Source organism: Heloderma suspectum, chromosome 2 (genome assembly GCF_057233095.1).
Source record: "Heloderma suspectum isolate Gila_16-S chromosome 2, 16-S_ref, whole genome shotgun sequence".
Lineage (NCBI taxonomy): Eukaryota > Metazoa > Chordata > Lepidosauria > Squamata > Helodermatidae > Heloderma > Heloderma suspectum.
In genome coordinates, this window is record NC_139459.1 from 371,272,623 (window position 1) to 371,296,560 (window position 23,938).

General features: G+C 50.0%; 2 protein-coding genes across 2 annotated transcripts in view; one reads left to right on the top strand and one right to left on the bottom strand.

Annotated features, from left to right (window-relative positions):
- LOC146356070 (uncharacterized) overlaps window positions 1-23,938 on the bottom strand; it is a 69,340-nt gene that overhangs the window by 39,633 nt on the left and 5,769 nt on the right. The window contains exons 4-13 of the mRNA XM_084830011.1: window positions 23,068-23,316; window positions 16,773-17,475; window positions 15,164-15,212; window positions 14,645-14,842; window positions 7,091-7,176; window positions 6,695-7,001; window positions 6,053-6,220; window positions 5,354-5,397; window positions 3,977-4,068; window positions 3,184-3,478 (exon numbers count right to left, since the gene is read on the bottom strand). Of these exons, the coding sequence (XP_084686137.1) occupies window positions 3,184-3,478; window positions 3,977-4,068; window positions 5,354-5,397; window positions 6,053-6,220; window positions 6,695-7,001; window positions 7,091-7,176; window positions 14,645-14,842; window positions 15,164-15,212; window positions 16,773-17,475; window positions 23,068-23,316 (2,191 nt within the window). The remainder of the gene's footprint in view (window positions 1-3,183; window positions 3,479-3,976; window positions 4,069-5,353; window positions 5,398-6,052; window positions 6,221-6,694; window positions 7,002-7,090; window positions 7,177-14,644; window positions 14,843-15,163; window positions 15,213-16,772; window positions 17,476-23,067; window positions 23,317-23,938) is intronic.
- On the top strand, window positions 16-9,113 carry LOC146356071 (zinc finger protein 213-like). The gene is made up of 4 exons (XM_084831729.1): window positions 16-129; window positions 2,561-3,578; window positions 3,973-4,102; window positions 6,846-9,113. The coding sequence occupies exons 2-4, from the start codon at window positions 2,775-2,777 to the stop codon at window positions 7,295-7,297; spliced, it is 1,386 nt and encodes a 461-aa protein (XP_084687855.1). The 5' UTR covers window positions 16-129; window positions 2,561-2,774; the 3' UTR covers window positions 7,298-9,113.

The following is a 23,938-nucleotide window of genomic DNA, read 5'->3' on the forward strand; positions in this document are numbered from 1 at the left end:
AATTGTGGGAGGGGGGAGTGCCTGGTGGGCGTCCATACGAGTGAGGAGCTTCTTCCTGTCCCGCCCCCTGGGAAAGTGTAGAAGCAAACTGAGCCTGGCTTTGGAGAGGAGCCGGGCAGTATGTGCAAGGTGGGAAATTGAGGAGGGGGCGGGGTGAGAAAGAAGACCGTGGAAATAAATCTGGGTTCATGTTGGGGGAGCAATGGGGATGTCCCCTAGGGAGCTCGCCCTTGTTGAGAAGCCATCGGGGCCATTATCGGGGTGTGTGTGTGTGTGTGTGTGTGTAATGCGTGCAAGTGTATTATAGCATGGGACCGGGTGCGGGAATAAGCATCTTGAGAAAACTCTTTTAAAAAGCAAAGAAAAAAGGCTCTAGTCCTTATGGATATGAAGATCAGTTGGAAAGCGTGCGTGCAGTGCTCGGTGAGATCTCTGAAGCTGATAAGGTGGAGTGTGTGTATATATAGGGAGAGAGGTGCAGGAATAAGCATCTTGAGAAAACTTTTAAAAGCAAAGAAAAAAGGCGCTTGTCCTTACGGATATGAAGATCAGTTGGAAAGCGTGCGTGCAGTGCTTGGTGAGATCTCTGAAGCTGATAAGGTGGAGTGTGTGTATATATAGGGAGAGAGGTGCAGGAATAAGCATCTTGAGAAAACTCTTTTAAAAGCAAAGAAAAAAGGCGCTTGCCCTTACGGATATGAAGATCAGTTGGAAAGCGTGCGTGCAGTGCTCTGTGTGATCTCTGAAGCTGATAAGGTGGAGTGTGTGTATATATAGGGAGAGAGGTGCAGGAATAAGCATCTTGAGAAAACTCTTTTAAAAAGCAAAGAAAAAGCGCTAGTCCTTATGGCTATGAAGATCAGTTGGAAAGCCTGGGTGCAGTGCTTAGTGAGATTTCTGAAGCTGATAAGGTGGAGTGTGTGTAGGGAGAGAGGTAAGGTAGAGGCTGGTGTAAAGCGGCACAACAGCAAAGCAACAAGGAGGCTCTGGATCTACTGTGGATGCAGTCAGTCTTAAGGTAAAATTATAAGAAAGGTGCCTAGGAACTAAAATATATAAGGAAGATAGAAAGACTAGAAAGTTAAAATATATAAGGAACATAGAAAGACTAGCAACAGAGTATTTTAAGAAATATATTTTAAGCTAAATGTTAAGGCTTCCATCCTCATCAGTACCTGTACTGTTAAAGCGCAGCTACTGATGAGCATGGAAGCCGAAATGTTTTGCTTAAAATATATATTTTAGAATAGTCTGTTGTTAGTCTATCTTTTTTTGGTAAATATATAGTGGTTGTGTGTGTGTTTGGGATGTTCAGTAGACATGTAACATACATTAAGTTTTTGCCAGAGATGTGCATATCTTGTATTTTTTAGATAGCTTCCGTTAGCATGTACAATTTATACAGGTCATATCCTTGCTGCAAATTTAGGCTACTTTGGGGCAAAATTCTAGTGTGCATGTGTGTGTGTTTCAAACACACCCAGAGGCCTAGCCATAATCCAGCCAAAGCTACATCACTTTTAAATCCCACTGAGTTAAGCATCCGCTTATATTTCCCATCGTGATAAACAGGATTTAATGTGACTGGCTAGATTATGTCCTTTCCTTCTTTGAGTAGCCTTGCCAGTCCTGGTGCCCTCCAGATATGTTGGACTGCATCTCCAAGCATCCCTTAGCCAGGATGGTTAGTTGGGGATGCTGGGAGTTGTAGTTGAGCACATATGGAGAGCACCAGGTTGGGGAAGGCTGCCTTAGAGCATGAGAGGACCTTCAGTGTACTGGTGGTTACTAGTTTAAATGGACAGGGGAGATTCAGTTTTATTTAGGATGCAATCCAATGCATGTTTAGACAGAAAAAAGCCCTACAACTCCCAGCACTCCCCATCCAGTATGGCTGACTGGAGAATGCTGGGAGTTGTAGAACTTTTTTCTGTCTAAACATGCATAGGATTGCACCCTTAAAGTATTTTTATCCTGCTCCTCAGCCAAAAAGGCTCCCGGAACAGCTTACATGCACTTTGTAAAAAGGGTCTTTGCAGAGACATGGCACACAGGGAAAAGGGGATGGGAAGAGGAAAAAATAAAGTAGTCTTTCAGCAGGGCTGGTGGAATGTCCCCGCTTCTCCTCTCCTCTCCTCCTCATACAAGTGGAACCTGCAACAAAACATTGTAGTGTATTCTCCTTCCAAACAGGAATGCTTCTGTTCAGGATTTCCACCAGCCATTCCAATTACGCTCTTATGTCCATTTTCTTTTCTAAGTGACAATCAATTCTGTGGCTACTGAGCAGGCTTGGGCCCCAATGGACTGGGTTTTAAAAATTTGTTTGTTTCCTTAGGTCTTTGCTTTTAAAGATTTTTTAAAAATATCTGCAAACCTCAGGGTTCTCCCTCTTGACCCTCTCGCTGGCCCAACCAAACACATGTCAGATGTTGGCAGGATGTACTAGAGGGCCTCCACTGGAGATCTTAATGTGCAGGGAGGCTCGTACAAGGGAATGTGGCCCTTCAGGTATCTTTGGTCCCAGACCTTTACAGAAGTTTGTTTCTCTTTTCCCCAGATAGAAATGCCTCTTGAAGGATGGGGAAAGACGTTGGTTTCTGCGCTACTCGTGTTCCTCCAGAGATAAAAGGTGCTAAGAGAGCTCCGTCGATCCTCTAGGACAAACCTTTTCTGGCAACGTTTCTGTTAGTCTAAAAGTTGTTGCCTGGACACTTCTCCTCCATTTGTAAAAAGGGCCGAACTTTGCTGGAATAATCCCCCTGTGAGGGAAAATGGCTGCTGAGCAGGGAGAGACAACTGCCCCGGGTCAGGTGCCTCGGCCTGCACTAGAGCAAGGGATGAAGACAATAATAAAAATGGAGACGCAAGAGCCAGCTGGATCCCAAGTGGTGGCGGGATCGGGGCGGACAGGCGATGCCCCTCGAGTCGTTCAGGTGGGAACCATCGGGGAGTATCTAAAATGGCCGACACAACAGAAGAAACAGGAACTGGACAAGGGTTTGTCAGAGCACTGGGAAGCCCAGTGGCAGGAGTTCCTCAAGACAGTGCAGTCGTCCCACTCTGGGTGGGGAAATTCGCAGCTGCTCGAGACCGTGCCACAAGGTGAGACTCAGGCCTTCCTTCCCCTCACTGAGGGGGCCAGGGAGGAGCCAGTCAAAGGGCAGGTGACCAAACCCTTGCCTGATCTTGGTAGGGAAGCCCAAGAGGCCTGTAGCAGGGAAGGTGGTGGAGACCAGGGCGACTTTGGCAAAGAGAAAGAAGACACTGCGGAGGAGGAGGTGGAGAGTGCAGAGACGCAGCGCCAGCGCTTCAGGCAATTCTGCTACCAGGAGGCCGAGAGCCCCCGTGAGGCCTTCTGCCGCCTCTGGTACCTTTGCCACCAGTGGCTGAAGCCGGAGAGGCACAGCAAGGAGCAGATCCTGGACCTTCTGATCTTGGAGCACTTCCTCACCATCCTGCCCCAAGAGATGCGGAGCTGGGTGAAGGGAAGCCATCCCGAGACCTGTTCCCAAGCCGTGGCCCTGGCGGAAGATTTCTTACTGAGGCAGCGGGAAGCCGAGAGGCAGGCCAGGCCGGTAAGGGAGGCGCTTCCATTTGCGGTAGATGTGGGAGAGGTGCCAGGCTGGCTAACGTGGTACCTCCTTAGCTTTGGGTGTTGGACTCCTTTCTTCGTGGTAGTGCATCCTGTGCATTTATGACAGGGGTGGGCCATGCATGTGGACTACTTGGCCTTTTTTGCAGCCGCTGCTGTGCCACCAAATTCCCCATTGAATTCAGCAAAAAAGGCACTATTTCCCTTTAAGGCAAGGCATGCAGGGAGACTGAAGCAGAATTGTGCTCCCAAAAACCTTTGGTGGCAAATACGTCAGCGTGGTGGCAGGGGCAATTCCAGGGAGGGCCCCCCAGCTGTTGCCCACTCCCTGTTTATGTGCTCTGGTTGTGACTAAAATGATCCTTTCTGTTCTTCAGGTACCTGTGATCTTCCACATTGTGACTGTGAATTCCCCTGCCACTGAGGGGGATTCTTCTGGAAACCCCCAGAGGAACCCAGGCGAGGACTTCAAGCTGGAGGGGGACGGGCCTGTCGATAATTCTCAGAGTAAGAACCCTGGTCTTTCTAATCCTTCCTATTTGTTTGCTTGTTTCATTTTTATCCAGTCCTTCCTCCAAGGGGCTCAGAATGCCATATATGGTTCTCCCTGCCTACCCCTCACAACAAGCCTATGAAGTATGTGACTCTGAGAAGAAGAGAGTGTGAGATTGGCCCAGCGTCACCCACAGAACTGAAAACAAAACTGCCAATATCAATGTTATACAGATCTATGCGTTGCAAACACACTTGAAATACTGTGGACAGTTCTGGTCACTGCAACTGAGAAATTATATTGTAGAATTAGAAAAAGGGCGGAAAAGGGCAACCGAAATGATCAAGGGGCTGGAGCATCTCCCCTATGAGGGAAAGTTACAACAGTGGGGGCTGTTTAGCTTAGAGAAAACCCAAATGAGGGGGAGGTGTACAAAATTATGCATGGCGTGGAGAACATGGATAGGGAGACGTTTTTCTCCCTCTCTCAAAATACTAGAACCCAGTGGGGTCATCCCATGAAGCTGATTGGTGGGAGATTCAGGACAGATGAAAGGAAGGACGTCTTCACACAGCACATAGCTAAACTATGGAATTCACTTCCACAAGATGTAGTGATGGCCACATGGCTTTAAAAGGGGGTTAGACAAATTCCTGGAAGAGAAGGCTATCAATGGCTACGAGTCCGGATGGCTACGTGCTACCTCCCAGAGGTAGCTGGACAGCCATCTGTCAGGGATGCTTTGACTTGGACTCCTGCATTGAGCAAGGGATTGGACTCGATGTTCTTATAGGCCCCTTCCAACCCTACTATTCTATGATTCTAGGGGCAGTATGCCTATGTACACCAGTTGCTGGGGAACATGGGCGGGCGGGTGCTGTTGCGCTACTGTCCTTTTTGTGGGTTTCCCATGGGCAGCCATTGTGTGAACAGAAAGCTGGACTTTCTGGTTGGACGCTTGGTGTGATCCAGCACAGCTTTTCTCATGTATTTAAGCTTCAAGACTGAGTGGGGGTTGAACCTGAGTCTCAATGCTCTTAGTCCAGTACTTTTTAGGGGGGCACATGCCCGCAAAAGGCATGGCAAGAGCCAGAAGTGTGTGGCTTTGCCCCTTCTCTCTTTCTCTCTAACAGAAGAACTCAAATACAAAGAGCCCTGCTGGATCAGTCTGAAGTCCCATCTAGTCCCAGCATTCTGTTCTCACAGTGGCCAACCAGATGTCTGTGGGAAGTCCACCAGCAGAATCTGGGGCCAGTGGCACCCACCTGCTTGTGTTCGCTAGGAAATGGCAACCATAGGTGTACTGCGTCTGATACGGGAGGTTACATGGAGCCATCATGACTAGCAGCCAATGTCCATTATGAATTATGGGAACTGCAGTCCCATCACATCTGAAGGGTGCTAGGTTGAAGAAGGCTGCTGGAAACCCACCTAGCAGGTTCATGGCGGAAGTGAGACTTGGAACAGAGATTTCACAGCTCAGCGTGTAAGCTATTATCATCATCAACATTTATAGACCACCTTATCTGCTAAAATTGTGCAACAGTTGTTTAAAACCTTAAAGCAAGAAAAACAAGAAGATTAAACATTAAAGCATTAAAAGTTATTCATTTTAAAAGGCCCAATTGAAAAGATTTGCACCCTTTCTAAAGGCCAAGAGAATGGGGGCCAATCATAGTTCTTGGGGGAGCACTCCTTAGTTTGGAGGGGACACAGGACAAAGCCCTTTCATGTATGCCCGACAAACGGGCCTCCGCAGGTAATGGTGCCCTTAAAAGGGCCTCTCCTGCAGGTCTTAATAACCTGGCAGGCTCATAGCAAGACAGGCCAGTTGTTTCAGGCTTTGAAGGTTAAAACCAGTACCTTGAATTGAGCCCAGAATGCAATTGGTTACCAGGGCAGGTCTTTCAGGGCAGCTGTAATAAGGTCCCGATGCCATGTATGGTTAGCAGCCTAGCCGCCACCTTTTGCACCAATGGAAGCTTCCAGACACGCTTCAAGACCAGCCCCACGCAGAGCACGTTGTGACAGTCTGAATGTGATGTGACCGAGGCAACTGTTGCCAAGTTGGACCGATTCAGTTGGCACACCGAGTGTAATTGTGCAAACGCATTCCTTGCCGCCGCCGCCACCTGAAAGCCCAAGGACGGTGGTCAGCAGGGCCCCCAAATCTGCCCACTAGAGCCCTGTTGTCGCCCCACAACTAAGTCCCACTGCCTGCCTGCCTGCCACATTCAGTAGCGATGAAGCAGGAAGTCGGAAGATGGGGAGACGTAGTGCCTGGTCTGCCAACTTCCTTCTTCTTCGGTGCTGGTGGCAGAACTGGTGGGGTGGGTGAGTGGGATGGAACAACGGGGGTGAGACGGTAACCAGGCGGGGTGGGTGGGAGAGAAGCAGCAGGGGCGGGAAAGAAACCCCTAGTGGGAAGGACGGGGGGAGGAGGAAAAAGAAAGGCAAGAAAAGTGGGAATCTTGGAAGCGGGAGGACAAGGAAATGTGCGTGCAGCCCTGAAAACAATATAAAATGTGCCCCCACAAATAGTCACATGTGCCCATGGCTCCCCCAAAATGGTCATATGTGCCTGCAGGCTCAGAAAAGTTGCCTACCCCTGGCGTAGGATCAAGGGGCACTTCCGGCCTACGGACCTGATCCTTCAGGCGGAGTGTAACCCCTTCCAGAACAGGTTGAATCACAGCCCCCAAGTCAGATGACAACACTACATGAACAGTCTCGGCTCGTTTTCCTTTTTTACTCCAGGAGCGGCGGATATGGTGGAAACTGCGCCGTCGGAAAGAGCCAAGCACCGGGAGCCGATCCTGAATCTCGTGAGCCAAGACGGGCTGAATTGCAGAGAGGCAAATCCCACAGGGAACTTGCAGGAGGGATCCGCCGCCGGCCAAGAAGGCGAGCACCCTGGAATCGCAGGCCCACAGAGGACGTGGAAGGCCAAAAGCAGGAAGATTTGCAACATGTGCGGGAAAAGCTTCAGCTACAACTCAAACCTGAAGAGGCACTGGAGAACCCACACGGGGGAGAAGCCGTACGCTTGCTCGTACTGTGGGGAAAGGTTCAACCAGGCCACGAACCTCTTTAGGCATCAACGGATCCACACGGGGGAGAAGCCGTACAAGTGCTCGGACTGTGGGAAAAGCTTCAACCAGAGCCTGCAGCTGATCCGGCATCGGAAGACCCGCTTCAGTTGCAGCTAACACCGTTTCTCGCCATCCAGAAACATACGCAGAAGGGAGATGGCCCTTCTAGGCAGGGCCATGCCTAGGCCACAATACCACAAGGAGTGCAGAACGAGATCCGTGATGCAGAATTCGGATTCTGGGCGATCTCGGCTTTCTCTGCATAACTGCATGTTTCCAGCCCTTACTGGCTGCCAAAATATACTTGGAAAGCCTGTGCATGAAATTGCAGAAAAGTTTCATGGTTGAATAAGACTGACAGCTGTTAGGGTAAAGTGAGGGTTTAGGGCTCTGCATTTGCTCCTTTCCTCTGCGGATGATCAGCAGAACAAGAATACCAATATGCAAAGTTAGGCATGATGCAATTGACGTCATGCAGAGATTTTGCAGGATGTGATGTTTCTTCTTCTTCTTGGGCATTCAGATTTCTGTGCCTGCGTACAGAATTTAACTTAGTGTGGAGTGCGAACGGTCCTGGTTAGAAATATTTGGACTATGAAGAAATCTTTTGGTTTCCTTTATACATAACATCAGACTTGCCGTGCCATAACTGTTTGGAACGAGGAAAAAGCTGAAGGGAAGGGGCTCAGCTTGGCGGCAGAGCACACACCTTGCATCTGGAAGATCTTGGCTTCAAGCCCTGGTATCTCCATTTAAGCAGCTTAAAGGCGCAATCCTATGCATGTTCAGACAGAAAAAAAAATCCTCCGACTCCCAACATGTCCCAGCCTGCATGGAAAAAAGTCCCACAATTCCCAGAAAAAAAGTCCCACAACTCCCAGCATGCCCCAGCCAGCATGGCTCGCTGGAGCATGCTGGGAGTTGTAGGACTTTATTTTCTGTCTGAACATGCATGGGATTGCGCCCTATAAGGTTTAGAGAAATTCCTGGAGGAGAGGTCTGTCAGTGGGTATAATTCCCTTCATGTTAGGGCTGTGAATGCTGTTGTGTATGTAGCCAAAACAGAATCATCCACTCACAAGAGGAGGCTCAGCAGGCTTGCAGAAACCCCGGGGTTTGCAGACTTGGAGATAAGACAGTTTCCCTGCTCCCCTAAGCACACTGCCTTTAGGCTTTTTGAAAGGCTCCACTGGTGCCCATGGAGGCTTTTAAAGAAAGGCTAATTGCAGTGAAAGGGGGCCTTTTTGAGACGAGGGGGCCACCGGGGTGGGAATTTATTTATTTATTTATTTGAAATACTTCTAGGCCACCTTTCAGGGCTGGAGCCCTCCCGAGGCGAAGCTTCACCTCCCCAACTCCGTGACCCCACGTGAAAAATCACACCTTCCCGCACTGCAGGAAGGGTTTTGTAAAAAGCCTCCATTAGTACCTGGAGGCCTTTTAAAACCCTGATTGCTGGGGGTGGGGGCAGTGTATGTGTGAATGGGGTCTGGGCAATCATGTCGCAGGGCCACATGCTGGCAGTGGCTTGGCTCCGCCCACGTTGGGATGTGGCCCTGCCCACTCTTGGCACACAGACCCAATGGGTATGCCCAGAACCAGTGCAGCCCTCAGGCCAAAAAAGGTTCCCCATCCCTGTCTTAATGGGACCATCATATATGTAGCCTGTATACCAAGGGTGGGTGACCTTTTGGTCCCCAGAGGGCCACATGGGGTGATAGGTTGGGAGATGCATGCACACACTCTCTCTCTCTTCACCTGCCCATGCTGGTTGGGGATGATGGGTGTTACAGTCCAACACATCTGGAGTGTACCAGATAGGGGAAGAATGGTTTAACTTCAAATCGTTTTTTCATTTGAATGTTTGTTTTGCTTCCTCCCCCCGTTTTCCCTTCCCTGTTGAATAAATCCTAGTTCTTGTTTTTTTTTCAGATATCTCAGTAAGTTGCTCAGTAAGGTTTTTCCCACATCCCCTTTCAGGAAACTGGGGTCCTGGGGGGGCTGAACTAGTTTTGGGGTCAGCATTTTTCTCCCTTACCTGTCCTACTACTGTATGAACCCAGGCCCCATGGTTTCTAGCACCCCACAGGGTTGCTGGTAGGGAAAGTGGGGTTACATTTACCTCAACCTCCATGAGTCTGTCTAATTTTCTCTGCTTTTTACTTCTTAACTGCAACAACAACAATAATAATAGAAACATTTTTCCAAGGGGACATGTTTATCTCCCTGTGGAAAGTATTCTAAAGATCAGGGTATGGGGAGAGACAGAGAAGACTCCCTCTTGCTTTAAAGAAACCCTGTATTTATTTCATGCACGCACACAAAAACTCAATACATTGCTTAGATCAGGGGTGGGCCACTTGGGGCCCTCCAGTTGATTTGGGCCTACAACTCCCAGTATGCCTCACCATTGGCTATGCTGGCTAGGACCTATGAGAGATGTGGGCCAAAACATCTGGAGGGTCACAACTGGCCCACCCCTGGCCTATATCAAAGCAATCCGTACATTCACTAGGAAGTATAGAGACAGTGAGAATTACATATACTAAGTATTTTAGGATGCAATCCTATGTATAGACAGAAAAAAGTCCTACAACTCCCAGCATGTATAGGATTGGGTCCTTAATAGCTATAGTCACCATAATTACAGACGTTGGTGCTGTGGTTTTAAAAAGTTACAACAGAGTGCAGAAAAAATGAAGTGAGCAAGGAAATGCATGGTGAACAAAATTATACATAGTGTGGAAAATGTGGAGACATTTTTCTCTCCCATAATCCTAGAACCCAAAGGGATCATCCGATGAAGCTGATTGGTGGGAGATTCAGGACTAATACAAGGAAGGGCTTCTTCACGCAGCGTAGAGTTAAACTATGGAATTCACTACCACAAGAGGTAATGATGACCACCAACTTGGATGGCTTTAAAAGGGGGTTGGACAAATTCCTGGAGGAAAAGGCTATCAATGGATATTTATTATTAAATTTCTTAATCGCCCATCTGGCCGGTTACCCAGCCACTCTGGGCAATGTACAGCAGTACAAACAGTCTAAAACAGTAAAATTAAACATTAAAACATCATATTTCTAAAAATGCCCTAACCCACCCCAAATGCCTGACTGAACAACCAAGTTTTCAATGCGTGGCGGAAGCTCATTAAAGAGGGGGCATGGTGGAGTTCCCTAGGGAGGGAGTTCCACAGAGTGGGGGCCACCACAGAGAGGGCCCTCTGTCGTCCTCACCAGCCTAGCTGTCCTGGGTGATGGGACAGAGAGAAGGCCATCTGAGGCTGATCTTGTTGAGCAGCCTGTCTGGTGTTCCTGGAGGCGCTCCTTCAGATAGGCTGGGCGGAACCATATAGGGCTTTAAAGGTCAAAACCAACACCTTGAATTTGGCCCGGAAAACAACTGGTAACCAGTGCAACTCCTTCAGCACCGGCGTGATGTGATCACACAGGTAACTGCCTTTAATCAGGTGAGCCACCATGTTCTGCATCAGCTGCAGCTTCAGAACCATCTTCAAGGGTAACCCCTTTACCTGGCTCCATGCAGGGGCATCCGTGGTGGGGGGGAGGCGCTCCGTCCCTCTCCCCGGAATCCTCAACGGGGGGGGGGAGGCGTTCCGTTCCTCCCCCCGGAATCCTGCCTGGCCGGCTCCGCTCCATGGCCAAGCCGCGGAGCCGCCGGCCAGCTCCGACCGCCCGCAGCCAGACATCCGGCCACTGGGCAGCCCTGCAGGGACGCAAATGGCAGCTGTCGTAGCCACCGCCATTTGCGTCCCTGTATTGAGCCATGATAGGCTACGTAAATATTTACGTAGCCTATCATGGCAGGGGGAAAAACCCCAGCATACGCAAATGGTGGTAGCCGCCGCCATTTGCGTACGCTGGGTTTTTTCCCCCCTGCCATGATAGGCTACATAAATACTTGCGTAGCCTATCACCGGGGGGGGGGGGGGGGGGGACCAGCGTAAGCAAATGGTGGTAGCTGCCGCCATTTGCGTACGCTGGAGTTTTCCGCCCCCCTGCCGTGATAGCCTACGTAAATACGTAGCCTATCACAGCCTCTGCAGGGATGCAAATGGCGTCCCTGCGTTAGCTGTGATAGGCCACGTAAGTATTTACGTAGCCTATTACGGCTATGAAGAGGAGGAAGCGAATGGCTGTCGCAGGACGGCCTTTCAGGGGGTGGGGGCGGCGGGGACTTCGTCCCACGCGCCTTTCGTGAGGGGGGCTTCGTTCCGCGACGTATTTCGGGGGGCCGATTGCACTGGCATTCGGCCTCACCGAGATCCGTCGTGGAATTCTCTGACATCCCTAAACCCCACGTAGAGCGCATTACAGTAATCTAAACGAGAGGACACCAGGTCATGTACTACAATGGGAGAAGATGGTCAGCAAGGTAGGGGCGCAGCTGCCGTATTAGATGGAGTTGGTACAGCGCTGTCCAGCTCACAGCTGACACCTGAGCCTCCATGGACAGCTGGGAGTCTAAAATGACCCCCAGTCTGCGGACCTGGTCTTTCAAGGGTAGCCGTACCCCATTCAACATCAGGTCAACATCCCTCAACCTCCTCTTGTCTCCCACCAAAAGTACCTCGGTCTTGTCAGGGTTCAGCTTCAGCTTATTCCTTCCCATCCAGCCACTTACCATCTCCAGACATTTGGACAGGGATTCTACGGCCAACCTTGGTGAAGATTTGAACGAGAGGTAGAGCTGCGTGTCATCCACATATTGATGACACCGCACCCCAAACCTCCCGATGATAGCACCCAGCAGTTTCACATAGGTGTTAAATAGCATCGAAGAGAGGATGGAACCCTGTGGCACCCCACAAGTGAGTGGCCACAGGTCCGAAACCTCCTCTCCCAGCGCTATCCTCTGGAACCTGCCGAAGAGAAAGGACCGGAACCATCGTAATAGTGTCTCCAATACCCAACTCCTCCAGGCGGTCCAGGAGGATACCATGGTCAACGGTATCAAAAGCCACTGAGAGGTCACGGAGAACAAGGAAGGAGCATTCGCCCCTATCCAGAGCCTCCTCATATCATCCACCAAGGTGACCAAGGCCATTTCTGTCCCATGCCCAGGCCTGAAGCCCGACTGAAATGGATCTAGATAATCTGCTTCTTCCAAGTGTGCTTTCAACTGCATCACCACCACCCGCTCAATTATCTTGCCCCAAAATGGCAGATTCGAGACTGGGTGAAAGTTGTTCAAGACTTGGGGATCCAAGGAGGGCTTCTTTAAGAGCGGTCTTATCACTGCCTCCTTGAGGGCTGATGGCATCACTCCCTCCTCAAGGGAGGTGTTCACCACCGCCCTGATCCCCTCACCCAGCCTCTCTCTGCAGCCCATAATGAGCAACGATGGGCAAGGATCACGTACGCAGGTGGTCGGCTTTACAGATTAAAGCACCTTGTCCACTTCATCAGAAGGAAGAAGCTGGAACCAATCCTGCAAAACCGGTTTGCCACAGGCCGCCTCTTGCTTGCTAACTGTATCCACGGTGCATGGAATAAAACTCCTGATCCGATCTGCAAAGTGCCTTGCCAAGGCCTCAGAGGAGGCCTTAGAATGCTCCAGCAGTTCCAGAGCAACTGGACTGACCTGGCTCCGGACCACTTGGAACAGCCTTCTGGGACAGCACTCTGCGGACGTGATACAGGCAGCATAATATTCCTTTTTTGCTGCCTTCACCGCCACGTGATAGACTGAAGATACAGCTCTAGCCTGTGTCCGATCATCTTCGGAGCGAGACTTCCACCACCAGCGCTCTAACCATCTTACCTCCTGTTTCAGAGCTCGCAACCACGGATTCAACCATGGTTCATTTCAAACCCTGTTCAGGGCAAGAGGGCGTTTTGGAGCCACCCAATCTAACGCCCCAGTGATTGCGGCATTCCACCCACCCACCAGAGTCTCAACTGACTCTGAAAGTGGTCGTTTGCATGCTCCAGAGAATCCCCAAGCTTGTTCAGGAATCCATTCGGATCCATAAGACACCTGGGGCGGCCCATTTTAATGGGTCCTCCACCCCTGCAGAGGAGTTGTGGAACCAAGAAGTCCAACGTCACTAGATAGTGATCTGACCATGACAAGGGGGTGGTGGATATACCCCCAACTTCCAGATCACTCCCCGCTTCTCCAGAAACAAACACAAGGTCTAGCTAGGGGTGTATGAAACGCCCTTACCTGGAGTCCGCTGGAGGCTCTGGGGTGGGGGAGGTGATCCAGTCCACCCCCCTAGAATCCTCCTTGGCCGGCTCCGCTCCGCGGCAACTCTGCGGAGCTGCCGGCCGCAGCCGGACTTCTGGCTGCAGCCAGTCTTCGGACGCAAATGGCGTCCAGCCTAGCAGACGCCATTTGCGTCTCTGGTCTTTACCGTGATAGGCTACGTAAAGATTTATGTAGCTTATTAGGGGAAGGGGAAGGGACGCAAATGGCGTCCACTAGGCAGGACGCCATTCGCTTCCGAAGACCGGCCGCGGATGGACCCAGCGGGACCCGGCGGTGCCAGGTAGGATCCGGCCGGGTTGGACTTCACGGGGTGGTGGGGTGGGGTGGTCCGTTCCGCCATGGACTCTGCAGGGGCCAGGTTCTAAGAATCCCCCCCCTGGAGTCCGTGGCGGAATTCTCCACCATCCCCAGGTCTAGCGCATGACTGGCTACATGGGTGGCCCAGCTGGAATAGGGTGCAGCTCCCAGGAAGCCATGGTCTCCATGAAGTCCTGAGGTGCGCCCGTGAGGACAGCCTCTGAATGTACATTGAAGTCCCCCAACACCAATAAGTTAGGGGATTGCACACGCAACATCAGAGACCACCTCAAGCACCTCGGCCAGGGAGTCGGTCGTGCAGCAGGGTGGGCAGTACACAAGCAGAATCCCCAGTACATGCACTCAGCAACCTTGGTCTCCCGGAGAGGGAGTCTAGTGAAGACCAAAGACTCCCGGTACATAACAGCCACTCCCCCTCCCCGATTCCCAGGCCTCGGCTGCTGTGTGTACGAAAATCCGGCTGGGCACATGGCTGCAAGAGTGGGAGCAGCAGCCTCAGCCAACCAGGTCTCCATAATACAACCCTCTGAGCCCTGGCGCCACTACACCGCTGCAAACAGAGCAATCCATCCCTCCTCCACCAGCTTGCTGCATTTCAGTGCTTATCATGGGGGATAGGGTTTGCCTTCCTCCATGGCTAGCTAATGGGCTTCATTGCCCATTCAAGGTCAAGCCAACCCAGATTACGTTGCATTATCATTGGGAACAATGGAGCGTGGCTGGGAAAATTAACACACACACACGCTACTGTGAGGATTGTAGCTAAGCTCAGAGGGAACAAGGAAGCCTGAGGGGAGAGGGGTGGGGTGGGGTGGGGTGGGGTGGGGTGGGGGTGGCAGGTGAAGTCAGGGTCCCTGCTAATAAAAAAAGTGCCAGGGCCACCTCCCTGTGAGCCCTGGCCCCAATACCTCGCTGCCAGCCCCCTGCACATGTTCCATTAGCTGGCTGAAAGGGTGTCTGACCAAAGCTTCTCCTGGTTTGACCATGGAGAACCTGCGGCAGTCTTGGATGGTGCTTTGACTTTTGGTTTTGCTTCTGTGTGTCGGGAGATACTTGCAAGAAACCCCATTGGTTTTCCCAGTGCCGGCTCCAGGTTTTTGAGGGCCCTTGGCCAATGGTCCAAGGTGACCAAGGGTCACTGAGCCCTGGCCCTCAGTGAGTCCACCTTCTCACCAGCTGCCATTGCTCTGGATCTTCTTTCTCCTCATGCCACCTACTTGCTGCTTGGCAGGCAGAGAGCCATGGAGCAAGTAGGCCGTGGCATTTCTGCTCCTCCTCCTCACCACCACCATTGTCTAGGCCAGAGCTAGAGGCAGGTGAACAAGCTGGTTGCCATGGTGAAGAGGAGGAGGATCAACTCCAGGGGGCTCTTGTCAGTGGGCCCCTGCTGGGCTGTGGGCCCCTGGCAGGTGCCCAACCAGGCCTACCCTTGGCGTCAGCCTGGCCATGGGTTTTTCCTCCATGACGGCATTCCAACTGAGTTTTCAAGCCCAAATGAGCAGGGAGCTCTGTGACAAATGTGCAGGTATTACCTGCTTGTGTGCGTGAGTTCACTGATCTTGTCTTTATTTCACATCAAAGAAACCCACACAGGGGAGAAACCATATAAATGCTTAGTGTGCAGGAAAAGCTTAACTTATAGCAGCAGCCTTATTTTGCACTGGAGAAACCACATATAAAAGTGTGGGGTGTGGAAGGAGCTTTAATCTGAGCAGCAGCCTCACTTTACATTAAAGAACTCACAAAGGGGATAACCTATAGATATGTTCCCACTGTAGCACCAGCTTTTGTGGTCAATCAAGTCTTAGAAACATGAGAGGAAGCACTGTGGGAACTAACCAATAAAATACTTTGAAAGAATTCGCCACTAACGACTAAACAGTAAAACTCTTTGAAAGAATGGTCGAAGTTGAGTATCTTACTTCACATCAGAACAGATATGTTTGCCAGCTCCTTGGTTCAGCTGAAATGTATGACAGTATTGGTTGTTCTTGGTTCTTTTTAAAGAATAAAATACAAAAAGGGTTGTCAGGCTGCCCTTCTTTAAGATCTTGTACAGCAGGAATGGGAAATGAGTGGGCCTCCGAGTGTTGTTGAATTGCAAATCCCATCCTCACTCACCATTGGCCATGCTGGCTAAGGCTGTTGGGTTTGGACAACACGACAAGCCATGGCTGGGGCTTCCATAGGCAACCTGGTGGCTGGGGAGGGGAGGGATGTGATCGTCTCAATGCACTGGGGGACAAAGAGGTTACCATTGTGTATTTTATATCATTCACTTCATTTGTATACGACTTTTCCATACCATATGTTCAAAGCGGTTCACAACAAAGCATTATGGGGAAAAAAAATTCCTATCCATATAAAGAAAAGTCAGAGCAATTTCATAAGTACATTATAAAACATCAGTATCAAACAATTAATTAATAATTCCATTACCAGCAAAAACACACTCTGACCTTGCTAGTTAGAAGGCTAGAAATAGATATTCAGAGTGGCCAAGCGACTGTAATGTTTCTTCTTTTAGCATTCCCATGTGAAGTGACTTCTGATAGAAACTCAAAGGACTGGTTATTTCAAACCAGTATGTGAACATCAGCCTTCTTCACCACTCTACCTCCCGTCCATGTGCTGCTCTCCTCTCTCCCCATTTTGTATCTCAGGTTTTTCTCCCCACTCCTGTCTCTGGCCTTCTCCTCTGACCGTTATTCCTCTAGAGCCCTCGTGGCAAATCTCCTTCCTAGTTCCCCATGTTTCCTTTGGCTTTCTTAGGTCTGTACTTCTCCTCTTCCTCCTCCTCCTCCTCCTCCTCCAGGCCCTACTTCCTGCCTTCACCTCCCGCCCCCAGGATCTGAGCAGCTCAGCCAGTAAGCAACCAGAGATGCTTCCTAATTGCTCCACCCATCTACGACACGACTGCTCCTCAGCCAATCATAGAATTAGGGAGAGCTTCAAAATGGAGGCCCTCCTTCCTCAGCTTCAAAATGGAGGCTTTCCCACTTTATTGCGAGTTCTCTCCCGCATGGATTCTTTTACGTCTCCATAGAGCTTGAAGGGAGACAGTTCCCCCAATAGGAATGTTTATATGGCTTCACTCCTTTACAAGTTCCTTCAGGCGCAGCAATGCGGGAGCGACCATCAAAGCTCTTCCGCTTCTCCCCCGAGTGGCTTCGCTCGTGTTCTGTCCGGTTGTAGCTTTGGCTGAAACTCCTCCAGCAGTACGAACACCTGTACGGCTTCTCGCCGGTGTGGAGTCTCTGGTGCCGCGCGAGCTTCGACTTGCTGAGGAATTTCTTGGCGCACTCAGAACATTCGTACAGCTTCTCCCCGGTGTGGAGTCTCTGGTGGGTGTGGAGGCTTCTCTGGTGAATGAAGCTTTTCCCGCACTCAGCGCACTGATAGGGCACCTCCCCTGGGTGCGGCCTCTCCTGTCTGCACCAGCCTGAGCTGAGCTTGATGGCTTTCTCAGATGCAGGGAATGCTTTGTGTTTCTGTCCCAGTAGTGCTTCACTGAGCAGATTCTCCTCTGCCCCACAGGAAATAGATATACCCGTCCTTGTCCTTGGGGTGCGACTTTCCTGCCACTTTCTCCACTGATTCCTGGAGGTTTCTCCTCCCCGTTTGTCATCCTGAGGAAAGTTGTCTGTTGCCGCTCCTGGAATGATTCGGACTGATTCTAATGGCTCAGAAACGTCCCCGTGATTCTCGGCTGTTTTGTTCTCGCCCTCCTGCCAGTAACCTGTTAGGAACAAGGAGCACAGTCAAGTTTGTGCTGCTAGGCAAAGGAACGCAAGAATGTAAGGAGAGCGCTACTGGATCAGACCAAAGGTCCATTCAGTCCAGCACCCTGTTTCCCACTGTGGCCAACCAGACGCTTCTTAGGAAGCTCCAGAGTAGAACATGAGGACCAACTCTCCGTTCTTTGCCCACAAGAGAGATACACCAGGAGCTCTTTCTCCCATATCACTAAATTTTATTTTATTTCGAAATAAGATTAGCAAGGCAACAAAATAGCAATAGCAAGGCAACAAAAAGAAGAACATACATAATAATAAAGCAAAATCACTAAAGAACCAAAGGAATTCACTACATCTAAATCTTGGTCTATAACTGATGTGTTTATCGAATATCTACAGTAAAATGGCCTAAGTAGGAGCTCAATACCTAATGAAAGTAAAAAATACAAGTTGTGCAACATATGAAAAGAACTTGTTTGAGTGTATGTCATTTTGTGTGTGTGTGTGTATTAATCAGAAAAAATATAGGCAACTGAACTTGGTTGGAATTTTATCAAAAGTTTCAGCACAGGAAATAAATGGAAACCATGGGCCATGTCATTCTTTGAGTTAGAATTCCTTGCTCACGGCACTTGTTGAGTAAGGTTGTACACACTCATAGTCTCCCACATTTTATCAATCCACTGCTCTTTAGTTGGTTGCTTTGGAAACTTCAGTTACACGCTATACATGACCTTGCAGCTGTATACAATTGCTTAAGAAGGTTGTTATGTGGGAATCCAGGATCTCCCAGATCTAGAGATCAGGGCCTCCTTTTTGTTCCATCACCGGTACGTGTACATTTGATGGCAACCAGGGGACAGGGCCTTTTCAGTTGTGGCACCCCACCTTTGGAACACTCCACCCCACTGCAGTACTAAAGGCACCACCCCGGATGGTGTTTTGGTGCCTGCTAAAAATGTACTTGCTTAAACAAGCTTCTGCTGATTTCAGTGCATAGCTCAGTGAGACTTTTTGTGGTCTATCGTGGATGATGAATTCAGTTACATTTGACAGCAACCAGGGTAGAGGGCCTTTTTGGTTGTGGCACCCTGCCTTTGGAACTCTCCACCCCGCTGCAGTACAGCAAGTTCTGCCAAGGATGGTGTTTCAGTGCCTGCTAAAGATGTACTTGGCTAAGCAATCCTTTGCTGGTTTCAATAGCTAGCTTTCATCTTTGGTGCCCCACTGTTGTTCGGATTCACTGGTGGAGGAATTGTCAGAGCATCTGGTGCTGTTGAGATGGTGTCAGCCTCTGCTCTCGCCCACAGTGGAGGCGTCCCAGTGAGCTGTGTGGTGACAACAGTGCTCCAATCTGCCAGTGCAGCAGGATTCTCAGCCAGTGGGGCCTCCAAGAAGCACACCCCTTCCAACAGCAAAGAGCTGCTGACAAGACCCTGCTCCAGAATCCATTGGGGGGGGGTGGCTATTAGCCTCCACTTGGCATGGGGCCAGTAACCCCAATACTAACAAAACTCCTTTCCTAGGGAAATCCAATCCTTATGCAGCTTGGGACCGCAATACCTGACGGAGCGCCTCTCCCGACACGAACCTACCCATACACTACGCTCAACATCGAATGCCCTCCTCTGGCAGCCTACTCCAAGGGAAGCTCGGAAGATGGCAACAAGGGAGAGGGCCTTCTCGGTGGTGGCCCCCCAATTCTCTGACAAGGCCCACTTGGCTCCAACATTGTTATCTTTTCAGCGCCAGGTTAAGACCTTTCTCTTCTCCCAGGCATTTGGCAGCATATGATAAGTTTTAATCGATCCTGGATTGTCTTAGGGTTATGGTTGTTTGCTTGTGATTGCTTGTTTTAAGTTGCTTTAGATATATGTTCTCTTGTGTGTATTGTCGGTTCATGTGTTTTTTTTTGTAAATGGCTTTTAATCTCTGTATACTGTTTTTTTTTTTAATGTTTTTAATCTTTGTAAACCACCCAGAGAGCTTTGGCTATTAGGCATTATAGAAATGTAATTAATAATAATAATCCATACAGCCACCTCGCTGCTTTCCAGACAAGTAAAAAGCTGCTGTTGTTGCTATGCAAATGGGAGCTGAGCATGAGACGAGCAGCAAGACGATGCTTGCAGAATCCTAGAGATCTCGAGCATTGCTCATTCACCCATCCCTAGCACCCTGGGTCGCCCATCCCTATGTCCCTACCCCCTGGCACCTGCAAATTCCGCTTAACCCCACTCCTCCCTGGCTTCTGAAATTTCACCAGGACTTACCCACCAAATTTCGACACAGAGACAACTAGAAGAATAATGAAAATACCAATATGCTGCAAGCTTCACTATAGCCTTTAGTTCTGGGATTATTATGATTCATTATGAGAGCCAGTGTGGTGTAGTGGCGAGAGTGCTGGACTGGGAGCCGGGAGATCCGGGTTCTAGTCCCCAGTCGGCCATGGAAGCTCACTGGGTGACTTTGGGCCAGTCGCAGACTCTCAGCCCAACCCACCTCACAGGGTTGTTGTTGTGAGGATAAAATGGATGAGGAGGATTATGTACGCCGCCTTGAGTTCCTTGGAGGACAGAAGGCAGGATATAAATGTAATAAATAATAACAAATGATTTAATGCCAAGGACAGCTACATGTAGTGACAGAGCATTGAAGTTTATTGGTTTATTGGATACAGTTCTCGTCACCTTTCCACCACAAATTTTACAGTACAGGGGCCACTTTATGCACTACAAACTTCGTGGCTGAAGTGCCGGGCACACCACAGCATACCCCCCTGAGCAGCTTGTTCCTCGTCCCAGTATCTTCCGTTCAGAGGCACACTGGCTCTTAATATGGAGGTTCCGTCAAGCTGCCTTGTCCCTGGCTGACGGTCACTGACTGCCCCCTCCATGAATACGTCTATTACTTTAAAAAAATTAAACGCCCTCTATTCTAGCGGCCGTCATCATATTTTGCAGCAATGAATTCCATATTGCAGTGCAGAAAAGGTATGTTTTGCTTTTATCTACCCTGAACCTTCATTGGAGAGGGGCCATGGCATGGGGAGAGGCCGTGGCTCAATGGCAGAGGCATGCAGAAAGTCCCTGGTTCGATCCCCAGGCAGGGCAGGAAAAACTCCTGCCTGGAACCCCAGAGAGGCGCTGCCAGTCGGTTTCAACAATACTGGGTTAGGCGGACGAATGTTCTGATTTGGTATAAGGCAGCATCTGATGCTCCTCTGATTCCAGATTCTGGCTGACCAGAGAAAGCTGGCTGGGGGATGCTGGGAGTGGTAGTCCAACAAATCTGGAGACCACCAGGTTGGGAAAGGCTATCTTAGGAACACAGTGAGGTGGAAAAGTGGAAGGCTATTGTGTTTCGAGGAGTTAGTGGTGCATCAGTTCTCTTGCCCACGCCTAGAGGGCAGTTGTGCCTGTTTGTTGAGCTGATGCAGGCAGGTGGGTGGGGTGGAGACAGCCATGCTAGTTCCCAGGGTTAAGCTGGTAGATAAAGACTTTGGGTAGTATCCAACGTTAGTCCTACCTAGAGTAGACCCATTCAGATGAAAGGGGCTTAGGGTAGTAGCAACTCACTTAAAACCCATTCATTTCGATGGATCTACTCTAGGTAGGACTAACACTGGATCCTACCCTTTGGCAGAATGTCAAGGCCAACCGAGAGTGGAGATGGGAGCTATCCGTGTTGGGCGGGCTGCCTGCTAATTGTTGAAGCTGGTGGTTTTCCAGTCTACAAGAACGTAGAATGTATGAAGTCGTGGGACCCTGCCCCGAATGGGAGGGGCCAAGCGGCTAGTATATGATTCCCTGGGGCCGCAACCCCGCTGAGATAGTCAGCAGCCTCCAACATTAGAGGCTGCCGAGTATCCAAGGCTGGCGGCCGATTTTGGCTGTCCAGCCGCAGCTTCGGGGAGGAGGAGGGAAGGAGGCTGTGGGAAGCGTCAGAAGCCTGGTCAAGTGGCTGCCGCGGGCTCCTCCCCTCCCCTTTTCCCTGTCTCCGCACTCCGTTTCCGAGCGTGGATGTGTAGCCAGCCCAGAGAGAACTGCATCGGCTATGAGGGGGCAGGGGGCACGGTTTCCGGGAACCACATTCATAGCCCTGGCTCTGACCTTGGTTCCCAGAAACTGAAGAATCCTATGGCCCTCTAGACCGTGGCTAGCGGCCACAGGATTGCTCCCCTGGACCCTCCCAGTTCAGAACCTCTCTACAGGCCAATCCTGAACAGGTGTTGTGGGCCAGGCTGTCACGGGGTTATGTTTGCTGCTGATCTTATCCCGAGAAGATGTCAGGGTTCCCAGTAGATGAAGGAACGTATGCTTTATGCTCTGAATGTTTTTCTTGCTTTATTAGCCTACTTTAGCTAAATAAACGTCTTTCCTTCGCTCACTGGTGTGTTCATGGTCTCTGAATATCCAGAAAGAACCATCGCCTGTTGCCAAACCCACAGCCAAAACACACAGGAAGCTGCCTTATAGCAGGTCAGAGAGTTTGTCCATTCAGCCTGGTGTTGCTTACTCTGATTAGCATCAGCCATCCAGGATCTCAGGAAGAGAGAGGTCTGCCCCCTCCCCTCCCATTATCAGATCCTTTTCCTAAAAACTGGGGTTGCCAAGGATTGAACCTAGGCCCTTCTGCATGCAAAACGGGTGCTCTGCGACTGAGCTCTAGCCCAGTTACCACATCCATTCCCCTGCACTCGTATTTAAATGCATCAGAAATTTTCCATCCATTCATTTACATCAGGGTTCAGAACCTTAGCCCCAGCGGCCAAATCCGGCCCACCTGGGGTTCCCCAGGTGGGGACCCTTTCCTCCTGGCCCCATCCCCTTTCCTCCAGCCATGAATCATTTGGTTTCCTAGATTTTGTGCAGTTTTCCCTAAGAACATAAGAAGAGTCCTGCTGGACCACAGCAAGGGCCCATCTGGTCCAGCATTCTGTTCACCCAGTGGCCAACCACATGCCCGAGGGAAACCCACAAGCAGGACACGATCGCAACAGCACCCTCCCACCCATGTTCCCCAGCAATGTTCTCTCCATTCTAAAAGGTTGAAATGCTTCTCCTAAGACTGAGTTACTGGCAGTAACAGGGTTAAGCTAAAATATGCTGGCATTTTGACCACACCCCTTTGCCTTTGGCCCCACCCCATTTGCTTTTAGCCACCCCCACCACTGGAAAGCACCCCCACCCCCTGGAGAGCTTCTCTGGAATGGAATTTGGCCCTCAGGCTGAAATAGATCCAACACCCCGGTGTACTGTTCCCTCTTCCTCAAGTGCATTTTGTCCCATCACTGCGTTTTCAGCTCACAGCAGGTCTTTTTTGCACAGATGTTCCACTTTCATGGATGGCACAGTGTTTAACAAGGTGAGACTTCTGAATGAACTTTTTCCCACAGTCCAAGCACTCGTGGGGTTTCTCCCCAGTGTGGATTCTCTGGTGACGGTTAAGATTTGAGCCGCAGCTAAATCTCTGCCCGCAATAGAAACAGCTGAATGGTTTTTCTCCTGTGTGGATTCTCTTATGTTTAATGAGGTTTGACCCTTGACGGAAGAGCCTCCCACAGATATCGCAGGTGTTTTGTGTCTTACCAGTGCGCACGGTTTGGTGGCTGACCTCCATGTATTCTCCCACACATGAAATGGATCCATCCCCTCTCTTTCCAAGGAGGGTTTCCTGACGCCACTCTGGTCTGAACTGAATTTCCGAGGTGTTTTCTTCCTCATTAAACTGAGAAACCTTCTCTTCAGGTCTCCCAGTGGACGTCCCACCTGATCCCACTCTTTCCGAGTCTTCCAGCACATATTTCGCCATCTTGTTAACACACATCCCCCTTTCACCTATAGAAAAATAAGAAAATTCAAAATAGAATCTCATTCATTGAGCCCCCCCCAAAAGTGCCTTTGCTGAGTTGTATTTTGCCCCTCCCCACATGTTTTCTACCACGACCCTAAGATCTCTTTCCTAGATAGCCACAGCCATTTTGGAAGAAGGAAACAATGCACAGATATAGGATGGGGGAAACCAGGCTTGGCAAAAGGATATGTGGAAAGGATCTCCAAACTGTAGTCAATCACAAGCTGAACTTGAGTCAGCCGTGTGATGTGGCTGCAAAAATGGCTAATGCAATTTTTGGATGTATTGATAGAACCATCATTTCCAAGCACTAGTCAAGCCTCAGCTGGAGTATGTGTACCACTCTGAGTGCCACAGTTTAAACAGGATGTAGATAAATTAGGACGGGTTCAGAGGAGGGCAATGAAGATGGCCAGGGATATGGAAAACAAGACAAATGAGAAAAGGCTAAAGGAATGGGGGATGTTTAGCCTGGAGAAGACATGGACCATGATAGCCCTTTTCAAAGACCTTAAGGAGTGTTATCACACAGAAGAGGGCAGAGACTTATTCTGCTGATCCACAGGGGAGGATTAGATCTTAATGTGGAGGTGTTGAACCTCTTTC